General features: G+C 37.9%; 1 protein-coding gene across 2 annotated transcripts in view; it reads right to left on the bottom strand.

Annotated features, from left to right (window-relative positions):
* The window catches only part of COL24A1 (collagen type XXIV alpha 1 chain), a 150,675-nt gene that overhangs the window by 17,291 nt on the left and 120,756 nt on the right, over positions 1-12,628 (bottom strand). For both annotated transcript variants that reach the window (XM_074596551.1, XM_074596552.1), the window contains 8 exons: positions 11,812-11,865; positions 10,035-10,091; positions 8,228-8,281; positions 7,127-7,180; positions 6,974-7,027; positions 4,806-4,859; positions 3,065-3,172; positions 394-501 (listed from right to left, as the gene is read on the bottom strand). In XM_074596551.1, the coding sequence (XP_074452652.1) occupies positions 394-501; positions 3,065-3,172; positions 4,806-4,859; positions 6,974-7,027; positions 7,127-7,180; positions 8,228-8,281; positions 10,035-10,091; positions 11,812-11,865 (543 nt within the window). The remainder of the gene's footprint in view (positions 1-393; positions 502-3,064; positions 3,173-4,805; positions 4,860-6,973; positions 7,028-7,126; positions 7,181-8,227; positions 8,282-10,034; positions 10,092-11,811; positions 11,866-12,628) is intronic.

The raw sequence follows: 12,628 nt of genomic DNA, 5'->3' as shown, positions 1-12,628 counted from the left end.
GCACTGTAAATCATTATTTTAGAAGAAAAATCCTATTCTAAATGGAGAAAATTATCTGTAATGTTTCCGTTGGATGTTCAAATCATCCAAACTGTCTAGAAGTTACAGAACTTTAGAAAGAAAGGTTTGAAAGAAAGAAAGAAAAACATTTGGCCCTAAATCTTTGGGTGAATAAATACAAAGTGTTTAGAACAGCTTCTGGAGTTGGGAATAGCATCCAGATAGATGGGAAGTCTATTTTCAAATTACAGTTTATAGAAAAACGGATCGGCACAACTTGCAGTCTTACCCTTCAGATAAATTTTGATGTCAATTACTCATCACTGAATGCAGTATGAAGACCAAGCAGGATCAGTAATATCATACTTAAACAAGAAGATCCCATGTGTGTACCTTTATTCCAGGTGCTCCCATGGGCCCCGGCATGCCTGGTAATCCCTTGGGACCTCGAGCTCCAGGATAACCTGCCAGACCTGGTAAGCCCGAGTTTCCTTTATTACCCTTAACAAATTGAAAATAATTGATTACAAGCAGAACAGCCAAACATGTTTTTTCATTGTATGCTAAAACAAGCATATAGCATAAAATCAGTCAAAGCCATTTAATGCTTTCTATATATATGGACACGCATTGACAGTACATCAAAATACATGGAAAGACAACGATTAGCAGCATCATCTGGATTTCTGCTAATACTCCAAAAGCAAAACCCGATCATACTTAGCAACAAAGCTACATGTGCTTTAACTGTCGGGTGGACTGAGGTTTCTGAGGAGTCAAGTTATTATAGTTTAACAAGTCACTGACTGTCAGCAAAGCAAATACTAACCATGCCATTGCCCATTGCAGTTGTTCAGTTCAGTAGTCATCTTAAACTTTGTTCTGTCCTATCCTAAGTATATCATGATGACATTTATGTGGGATCACCTACCTAGAACTTGAAAGATTTCTGAGAACATTCAAGAGAATCAATTACCTCTTTGGGCTTATGCAAGGCATCTTCCCTACTAGCACCATCATAAACAAGGACAGTTACCCAGCTGGATAGTAAACAATCTTCCATCCACAATAATCGTGCATTTAAGTATATATGGAAGAACTCATGGGCATACCGGTGACTACTTTTGCCTCCCACAGGGAATCACACAGAACGGTTTATATGAGACCTAAAATTTTTCCCAAACCTGGAAATTTGCATCTTGAGATTAATAGCCTTCAGTGCTGATTCCTATTTAATTCTTTTCTAACTCAATTTTGAAATATGCAGGAAAACACTGATCTCCATTAATTATAGAAGATGACTCCTTGAGACGGTTGTTGGATGAGTGCTGTGTGATGTCTGAGGATTCTGAGCTTACAATAAGGAGCTGTTTCTGATGAGAATAAGATGCTGGATTCATTCATTACAGATGGGCTGAAAATACAGTTGAGATGCACAGTATTCATTTTTTCAAGAACTCCATATCAAGAAATAAAGTGAGACTACTTTCCCACAGAGACATTCAAATTCAACATGCTTATTTATAAATGCCAGACATACTGATAATATTACTATGATTGTGTACACTTTGTAGGGATTCATGTACCATAACAATACCACATCAAAAAAGATCAGAACATTTGTTATGAAAATGTAGGAAAACATCAGACAATAAACAAAAGCAACTATTTTTAATGAAAAAAACATGTTACTGAGTACATGGAGTTAAGCCAATTTTGACATGTTACAAAATACAAAATGGAAATTTGCTACCATCCAAATTAATGTTTCTGTGATGTCATTCAGTAGAAAACTATACATACATGTGTATATGTATATCTTCTTTCCTATTTCATATGACATTCTGTTAAGCATTCATAGACATTAAAGGGTTATAGGAAACAGAATTTGTCCATTAAATGTGATTTTCAGAGCTTTTGAAGCTCTGGAGCTTATAGGGGCTTACAGCCTGATTGACCAATAAACTTTAATAGCAAAAGTTCTGGTTTTTTTATTCATTGTGTCCAAAATCAGTTAAAAGCCTCTCTATTACAAATTTTAATGCTGCTATATATTGTTAATATAGAGCAATAGAATCTTTTTTAATATGAAAGATGACATCTTGAGTGGAAAGGCAAAAATGTAAGAATTCTTTGGGGTGATACTCCTAAATCCAACTCCAAAGAATTTTAAGTATTTGAAAAAGGAGGACATTATCTGAAAATGGAGAAGGCTCAACTATGGTACATCTGCCCCCTATGGGTAACTTGTTTAATTTTCTCTTTGTTCAACCAGATAGGCAAATTTTTACTTGTAATAGAGGTGCCTCATTCGGCACCTTGATTGATTCCTAAGACCAGATGTAACTTGACATCCTTTTATAAAAATTACTGGTCCATCTATAACTAGAACTACTGAGAAATACCATACCTGAAATCAAATTGATCAGACTTTCAACAATGACAACTAAAGGAATTTGCTCCCTCCTGTTTGGAGTGAATAAGCAAAGAGCTGTGTCACTGCTCCCAGAAGCAGCAGGTCACCACCCTTCGCCCACAGCAAAGCACAGACAGACAAAAAACCTGTTTCCAAGAATGCTTACAGCGACCTCAGATACCTAATATTCCTTTTCACTGGCTTTGGGCAAAGCTTCAGAATTGCTTAGGTAGGGAGACATATGTTACAAATTCAAAGAAAATAAGGAAAATGTGGGATTACCTCAGGGCCTGAGAGGAAACAGGGTCTATGGAAACAGTTGGGGTCTATGGTCTGTGGCTCATTTTCAGGAACACAACTGTGAAGCCTCTCTCATTAAGAAGACATTTTCACTTAGCTGTAATGTATGCTACTAACATTAGCATACCTTAGTATGCTAATGAAATAGTTCTCACAGCACATTTCCCTTATGCTAACCTTACATCCTGGCCAGAATATCATGAGCTAAAAAAAAAGAAAACAAAGAACTGGTCTAATTTTTAAGATGCTCAAGGAACTGAGAATGGTTCCTTCTGTTTAAAAACCCTAACCTTAGAAAATTTGTAATACAAAATGACATAAAGAAGGGCAATGTGGAAAGCAACTTACCTTGGGGCCAGGCTTCCCTGACAGCCCAGGCTTGCCAGGGTTGCCAGGAATGCCCTCTGGTCCAGGGTACCCGACTGCTCCTTTCTGCCCTGCTGGCCCTGGTTTTCCCTTGAAACAAATTCAAATCAAATATAGCAGCACCATCTCTCTTCATCTTCACCATCCCAGAACTAGATTTCAGTCACAGTATTTCCTAAACCCTACATAACAACAGACCCAGCGGCACAGATGAATACTCAGCAGAGGGGGCTCTGAGTTAGCATGCTTGGTTAAAAATGCCATTGGCTTAACCTCAGACTTGCACTGTTGTGGGCTCTGGGCAACTTCAGCTGAAACCATAGGGCCAGCCCCTCTGCGTGCCAGGCCTGGAAGATGGCTGAGACTGTTGATTCTTAAACTGAAGCAAGGAAACCTAATAAAGTAATCTATTTATCCCTGTAAAAAACCCAACCATATGTCTTTTCAGCCTTCATTTTACTAAACACTCTGTATCATATTTGCAAAATTATGCTGTTCAAATTTGTACATATCAAATATACATACAAACTTCTAATTAGACAAGTTTGTGCTAACTTGCTATACTTTCACAGAAAAAGCTCATGTCACATCCACCAAAGAAACAACATTTTTTTTCTTACAGTCAGGGCCTTGGAGTTCTGCAGTTATCTCTGTATGAATGCATTTCTTAGAACTTTAAGGTATGCTAACTACAACACATCTCATGTGAAAAAGTATAGTTAACAACAGCCATACAGAACATAAGAAGCATGCCATCTTAATCTTATTTCTAATTATGCTTGCTGAAGTATCATGCACTTGGGATGTGCTTTGAGACTTCCTCAAGTTCCAGTTTTACTGTCTTCTCCTCACTGTATGTCTCGCCTTTCCCCTCTTTTCCTTTTTCTGCCAAACGATATGCTTCTGCAGTCCTCCAGAGGGAAGAGCCAAGTATTTACAAGAGAGACACAGTTTGCTTGTCTCCAAAAGGTGATTTTTGCCCTCTACCCAGCAGGTACAAGCTCTGTGAAGCAGCTGCATTTCTCTGGTTACTGACAATGTTTTGATGTAAAGTAGTAGAAGTTATCTACAACATGTGCTTGTGTGGTATTATTTATTAGGGGACCAAAATAGCCTTGACGCATTTTGTTCTTGGTTATGTTTACAGAACACCTACTGCTTCCTGCTCTTTCGTCTCCCTCAGGGAGAAAGGGATGCAAGTTAGCGTCTCTACAATAACTCAAGAAAGAGCATTAAAAATTTCAGCTCAGGGCAAGTGAGAGAAAGAATTAAACCTCAAGGGATCTGCCAGTTGTATCCACCATGGACATATGGATCCAGGCTTCTGTAGGCTGCAGCTGTTCAAAGAACTGATGGGAGCCAGGAGTGAACAGTAGTACAGCTCTCTGCAATATAATGTGGTAACTTGCACATGGGCTACAAGCCACAATCAAAAATGACCTAATTAAGTAACTTTACAGTTAATATAACCTTATTGTTATATTAGCTGCACTTCATTACCATGTGGTGAGTAATTGAGTATAATTCAGTATAATTTAACACAGTTTCAAAAATTATTCTTATTTTCACCGGGGTTCCTTTACACTTTCTGAGTAATAAGAAGATTCTTTAGAATGAGCATGAGACTTCCTAGTACCACTGGCATGATTCAATTTTGTTTTCATTAGTTACTATTTTCTTTGTTTTATAACTTGAAGATAGACTGTAGAACTTTGTTACTTACAGGAATTCCAGGTTTGCCTGCCTGACCCGTTGCTCCTTTCTTCCCTGTGGGTCCCTAAAAGTTACAAATACTTGTGAGGTGACAAATGTCTTAAACTCAATCCCCTAAGAAGAGCTGAGGATTGCTCCCCGCTAGCACACATGTTCACATTGCCTGGCATTAGACCAGATTATTTCCATTTCAGGAGACAGCTGAAAGTTTTTCAAGTAGAAGTGAATTCAGGAATACATACAAGTAGAATTGCATGTATTTTTCCCTTTCCTGAATTGGTAATGTGTAGTTTTCAGAACTTTTTCAACAAGAGGCATAGCAAATTTTTCACAGTGAATCTGGCAATTTCTCCTTTATCAGCCACACCTCTGTAAGGGGGTATTCTTTTACAGCACATCCCATACCTTCTAAAAAGTGAAGACCTGAATAGGTCTAAGGAATGTAGATGCAGAATGTGTGTGGAAGAGAATACTCGAAAACAATAGTGTCACATATGGGAACGTTCTTTTTATCTAAGATGTACACAAAAGATAAAATTTACTTAAAACCAGACTTTTTTTTTTGTTCTTGACTGATCTAGGAATCTGTAGTCTTAGAAAACTGAGTGATACTATAGCAGATAACATTCCAGTAAGCTGTTTAGTGACACAGGAGGCCAAGCACCAAGGATGAAAAGCTCAGAATGGGTCAAAAGCATCTCAGAGAATTTTGTTTATAGGATATTCTTCACAGAATATAAAGAACTAAGGCATGAATTTTATCCTACCTCTAAAAGATAGAACCACTCAGACAGCAGGGACAAGAATAACACTTGTTAGCATAGAAGAGGTAGAAAAAAGCTTCCAAGACTTTCTGCATTAATTATTTTAAACAGTGTTCTTAAAGCAAAAGCGATGCTGAACTACTATGCTGCAATATTACATAACATGTAAGTGTAAATGTTTGATGATTAATGTAAGTATAATAAAATCAGCAAGATTTTGTTCTATTTCTTCATTTAATGCCTTTTTCTTAAGGAAGGCATAGAAAACGTCCACCAATCAGAACTGGAACATGTGTATTCAAAGAACTTTATATTGTTTTCATTAAAATTTTTGAATGCATATAAAGTAAACCCAGATGATTCAGCATTGCAGTTTATGGGATTGGCCTTGTAAGGCTTGCTATAGCAGCACCGGTCATGCCACTGGAGTTAAGACTATATGAATATTTTCACTATTAACATTTTTGCATAAACTTTTAGTCTCTTATGGGGTGCTCAGACTGGATATTGGTTCCATATTTGCAAATGGCAGTTTTAATCTGAGGGGCATTTGCAACACAAAGAAAACATTCTCCAAGGGAAAGACAGATTTTATCCTGCGCTGTGAGTAGTTTGTGAAAGGCAATATATCTGAGCGCACGGCTAGAGTACAAGCTGACAGTGTCTTCATATCGTGTTTCCTTTCTGTTGCTCCCCACCCATAATCTACTACAGATTCTTGTATTTACCTAGAAAATTTTTAACAGAGTTGTGCTATGGAACTTCTCAGACAAAATACCTCATTTAAGTTGCAATGCAATTGGTATTGTAAGAAGTCTTTCAGTGTAAATCTTTTGAAATTGGCTCAGAAGCCAATGAAATTCACCCCAGTGGAGAATATAAAGTACTTTTGGCAATTTTCAACACACCACCAAGATGACCTATTATTTCTAAAGGAAACCATTTAGTCTTTGATCTTTTTCATGACTTGCTCTGTCATTATTCCTCTGCTATTCTGTAGAAAATTCCCTATTTCCAGGCCTCTGAAAATTCAGTGCAGTGCAGTGCAGTACCAGGAGACTTCATTTACAGATCAGAGCAGTAAAATCCTGGGCATCTTCCAGAGATAGTTTGCCATAAGGAACTCCATTTAAGGGTATAATTGAATATCACTTAAATGTTTCCAAGAGAGCCTCTCATAATGCTTTATATCACTCCAAAGTAAAACCACTTACCTATCAAATAACACATATTTACTACCCCAGATCATTATGCAATTTTCCATTCTCTATTTTTATTGTCCCTGCAGGTATGAAAGGGAAACCCAAACATGGGGTTTTAGCCTTATATAACAGTTTTCCAAGGATAGTCAGTGAGCAGTAAAAACACACACATCCCAATTTAGTGCAGTTTTGCATTACTTTTTTCTACTTACTTCTGAACCTCTTTCTCCTTTTGGTCCTTGCTCTCCCAATTCACCTGGCTCTCCCTTTGGAAAGAACATATATTAAATAATTATCATTTGAATGCAGATGAAAACACATTTTCAATAGGCAATAGAGAAATCTCACTTGCTCGAAACACTTACTGGAGGCCCCTGTTGTCCAATAGGTCCTCTAAGCCCTGGAAGACCTACATGACCCTGGGAAGCAGAAAATATAACATATTGCAAGACAAGTAACTCAGGGTGTCACACTCAGTGAGCTACAGATTTCCTTGTAAAGTCCCTCTTGGGAGATGCTGAATGGTCCCAGCTTCACTGACATGACCTAGATTAAATATGCTCAGCTCTCCTGAGATCAGACCTTAGGGAGCTTTTCTTCTTTAAATTCTCTACTCCAAACTGCAAGTGGGAATTACATATTGTTTAAACATTTCTGCACTTCTATAAGCATAGATCATATTCAGTTCATTGATTTATTACTAAGTCTATCTATATTGTCTGTGTAACTTAAACAGGATATTCTGTAACAAGGACTGTCTCTTTTGTATTTCAGCAAACAAATTGCATCAGTGATTAGCAGGAGTTACCATCCAACTTGTATATGCTGAAGGACTGAATACAATTCATGAATAATTATTAGGATTAGATTTACAAAGAAACAGTGCTTAAATTTCAGAGAAAAATGTTAATTCATTCAGTATTACAGAATCACAGAATTGTTTAGGTTGAAAGGGACCTCTTGAGATCATCTAGTGCAACCCCACCTTCTCAAGAAGGGCGAGGTAGAAAAGGTTGTCCAGTCATGTTTTGAGTATTTCCAAGGATGGAGACTCCACAACCTCTCTGGGCAGCCTTTCTGGTGCTCAGTCATCCTCACATCCTCAAAAAAAGCATTTTCTTGTGTTGAAAGGGAATTTCATGTATTTCAGTTTGTGCCTTTTGCCTCTTGTCCTGTCACTGGACACTAATGAGATGAGTCTGTCTCCTTCATTATCATTCCCTCCCATCAGGTATTTATACACATTAAGAGCACCCAAGCTTTCTCTTCTCCAGCTCACGAGTCCCAGCTCTCTCAACTTCTCCTCATATGAAAGATGCTCCGATGTGTTCTAAGACCTCATCAGTGCAGCGAGGCACCAGCAAGTCCATCTCTGCACCCTTGTGAGAGAAGATAATTCTTCTGCTACATTACTCTACATAGCATGCCATGTTCAAATAAAAAGAATAAAAAGCAAGAATGATTACCTTGTAGCCCTCATCACCAGGTTCTCCTCTATCTCCACGTTCACCACTAGGACCCTAAAGAGAAAACCAAAGAGCAAAATATAACAGCTGAACTGAAATAATGCTGCAGTGAAGTACAAAAAGAAAGATGGGATTTCTCTCAAAACAGACTAACCAATGAGACTGAACTGAGGATTACAAATATTAAAGCTAGCGTGGCTAAAGGAATAAACATGATTTTTTTCTAAACAAAATGCATTGCAGTCAGATAGTAGCCACTCTCTAAAATATTTTGTAACTGAAGACTAGAAGCTAAAAGATAGATCTTACATGGGCATAAATGAAACAGGAATATTGACCTCAGTAGAACTTCTCCAGATTTACACCCATCTATATATATGAAATCTGATTTTAAAATCTCCGTTAATAAATGAGGAGATTTTGTTTTCAAGACATCTGAGGAAAGCTCTCTTACAGTTTCTGTAAGACAACACATGAAAAATTGGGTTCTTTTCTGAAATGACTTGCTGTACTCAGAATCTACTTTAATTTTGAAGTTCATCCTAATGAAAAGGCAATTTCAGTCCCTCAGTATGCCTCACACATATGAAAACTACACAGAAGTAGCAGGAATAGCATGATTTTTGAGAGCCGTGTGGATCTTCCTGCTGCATTCAGACACCTCACTAGCTCTACTTTAGGGAAAGGCTCTTACTTCAGTCCCACAAGAAATGGGACTTTTCCCCAGAATTTTAACTCTCATTGCAGCAAATGGACCAAGTCTCAGTCAAAGGAAAAATGATGGAACAGTGAACCGTGCCCACAGAAAATAAGAATGGCCAAGACTTTCCAAAAGATATTCAGCCAATCATTAGATGAAATAATAAGGGCCTGCCTTTTTCCCACCTGTCTTAAGTAAAGGCACATAATGAAAAATTGTCTAGGCATCACTAACTGCAATATATCTTTACAGTTCACAAATTAATAGATTAGCCACTTTTAACGCATATCCACCAATAAATACTATTATGCGACTGCTTGTATACGCTCCAAGGTTTCAGCTGCCTCATGGCATGTTTCCTAGAGGGAATCCACAAGGTAGAAAGGCCCTGCTTGCAACATTTGAGCAGTCAGTAATACAGAGCCAGCTCGGCTACAATAGAATTGGCTGGAGTCTCTTCTCTCATGCATTACCATAATTATTCTCCTAGTCCAGACTCTGTCTTCAGTTACATCAGGGCCCTATAGTCCTGCCTTTTTGTGGAGGTGAAGTATAAACATTAAGGGTAATCTAAAGAGATGTAGGCTGTACAAGTATTACTTCTGGCACAATCAAAGTCTGAACATGAAACACTTTTAATATCATTTTGAGATGGCATTTTATTTTTGGACATGTTTGTAACTGCTGGAGAGAGATACCCCACATACAAATTTAGTAAAAAAAGGGTTACAAAATGCAGCTTTCCAAATCAGCTAAATTAGCTTTGTAGTGATAATGAAATAAGTCAAAACATTTTTCTAGTTAGTAAAGCAATTAGGTATAATTCAGGATAAACAGAGAGGGTAAAATTCTGTTCCAAAATGTGTTGGTCTAAACACGGACTAATGGCATTAGTGTAATTAAACACAGGGCACACACTCTTAAGCAGGAAAGGGCACAAGACTGCATTTTGCAGAGAGGGATTATCGATTAAAGGACCATCATTCTATGCTTTTGTACAAGGGAGTACTGACTCCTGAGACAGTGATATGTAGTTTCAGAAAGAACCTGCATTTTCTCTTGTCTTGAGAGGCACTAATATAATTTTTTTGAGAAAGAAAGACCTACTGGTTCACCTATGGGCCCAGGTGGTCCAAGGACTGTATTGTCTTCGCCTGGGTAACCCTAAAACAAAGATAAACATTAAAAAATATTAACTTGGAAATTCAAGCTCATCTACAATGCATACATGTTCAAATGCTAAAGAACACCCAGAGAGCATACTGTATAGATGTTAAACATGAATATGATGCTTATGGTTTTAATACAGTGGAAATAGTAACTCCATTTTAGCATGCACCTAAACGTCCCAAAGATAGGGACATTTATTAGGACTAAAAAAGTTAAGTAATTGCGCTATTTTCAAAGGCATTGTCCTCATTTCAGCTGGGAATGTCACTAATACCTATTGTTTTCAGTTGTTGCTAAGTGATGTTCACGCTATTCAGGAACTTTTTCAGCTTCCCATGGAAGCACAGACAGAATGATGGAATGGCCAATGAAATATTCCGTATTATAGACGTCATGCTCAGTATATAACAGGGGTTAGCAGGAATCTGCCGCGATCACTGCTTGGGACTGTGCCAATACAGCAGGCAGTGAGAGTGACCCATGTCATTATTATTATCATTGTTGTTATTATTATTGTTAAACTGCCTTTATCTCAACCCATGAGTTTTTCTTTCTCCCTGTTCGCCTCCTTCTTCCAACCGTTCTTGGAAGGGAAAGAGCTGGGGGGGATGTGTGAGCAAGAGACTGCATGGTTCTAGTTGCCGGTTGGGGTTAAACCACAACAGGCAGCTATAAAAAAAAAGGTATTTGAACAATGTCCATGTAATCATTTCTTTATTTAATGAAAAAAAGGATAAACAGGATATTTGACAAGAGGAAAAAAAGAAAATTTATTCCACTGTTTTGAGAAATACTTAATATAGAAAAACAAGTATAAAGAAGACGCCAACATTCAGACTGAACTCTATTAAATTTTAAATATGAAACAACTGCCATCCAAACTAATAGACAAAAAGTTATCTATTCCAGATGATATTTACCAATATTTAATGCAAGGAGACTCACATTTTAAATACGATTAAGGGTTTCCAAAGTGCATCGAAGTGCTTTTTCAGAAGTGACCAAGCAAGCTAGACACCTAGCTCCCAACAGCTTAGTTTTCAGTTATCATTTATGAAAATTATATCAGAACCTATTTATAACACCAACCACTAATCGCCTATTAGCAGTATTCATTGCAGAACTGGCCCTACTATAAGAATGTATTTCTCTGTCACGTGCAACTCCAAACTAATCTTCATGAAGGGAATTCCTGTACCTGCTTGGGGCCACACAGACTTCAGTCAGCACACAAATCTGTTTGCAGGATTTGAGGTTTAGAAGAACAACAGTGAATCTGACACTAAAATAGCAGCACTGAGGCAAAATCCTGCCCCTAACAGACCTTTGTCCAAATTAGTTGGACTTTAAGCAAAAGCTGTGGGTGTACTCACAGGCTTAAAGCTAAGTAAATACTTAGCTGGTTCTGCACTGATTATTTCTGTCAGGAGTGCTCACTAAGGGCAGTGGTACTATCTGATACAAAAAAATGTGTTTCTTACAATGGGTACCTTGTGTCTTAAAACCTGAAACGTTTCAACTGTATAATTTGGAACTCTGCCTCTGAATGATCTATTTCCCCAGTTCTGCATTTCTTTTAATATTTTCTCATAATACTAATAAATATTGCAAACGGTGGCTTTTGCTGCATGCTGTGGAAAACAGTGAGCATGCACTACCATTTCCTCCCTTTATAATTGCTCAAAGTGTAAGACAGTATAATCCATCTTCATACCTTTTCCCCTTTGGGTCCTGGGGGTCCAGGGGGCCCTGGAGGACCCTGGTGACCCTAAAGAAGGAAAAAAACCCAAACATTAGTTCAAAACCAAAAAATTAAAGAAATAATTAATTCCAAACTTTCTTTTAGCTACTTGTTACTATTATTTTTTTGCTGCTTGCTAAAAATGCTAAATAATGATGTGGCATAAATTAACGGGCCCAGGCAGAAAATATATTGTGTGCAGGAAAAGCTCTGTGCGCAGTGGGAAACCAAAGGTTCTGGCAGGGCTTGAAGCAGGTGAGGGGAGCCAGGCTGGTTCTTGGTTCAGGGTTAGGGCCACTGATGGAAGTTTCCGTTTGGAAAAAAGGTGTGGCAGCTTGGTCTGTAAGAGCAGGACTCAATCCATCTAGGATGATGATCATAATTATTTTTCAGTGAAAGTCACAATATCTTTATGTCCTTCTAACTAACCTCATTCAATCAGTTTCTGTTACCGAAAGGGAAACTGCATGGCCAGACAGTAAGCAGAGGCGGTGGGTGGTGTTTTCTGAACTCTCTTTATTCTGAATAGCTGTAGTAGTTTTACAAGAACTTTATTCACAAGGGGTGAGATACATTGGACGAACAAGGGTTTCAGATCTGTGGTTAAAAAACAACTGCTAGTGAACTCACAAAAACCAGTCATCGTTGCTTAAGGCTAACATTTCTAAGCAGGCAATCGCGTGTCATATAAACACATACGTGAGTATCTGACACTCCTAAAGATATTTCTGTATTCTAGATACAGATCCCCATGATATCTGAAATTATTTAGAGTACCACAGACTTACTT

Source organism: Larus michahellis, chromosome 8 (genome assembly GCF_964199755.1).
Source record: "Larus michahellis chromosome 8, bLarMic1.1, whole genome shotgun sequence".
NCBI classification, from domain to species: domain Eukaryota; kingdom Metazoa; phylum Chordata; class Aves; order Charadriiformes; family Laridae; genus Larus; species Larus michahellis.
This window is presented reverse-complemented; position numbering and strand designations above follow the sequence as displayed.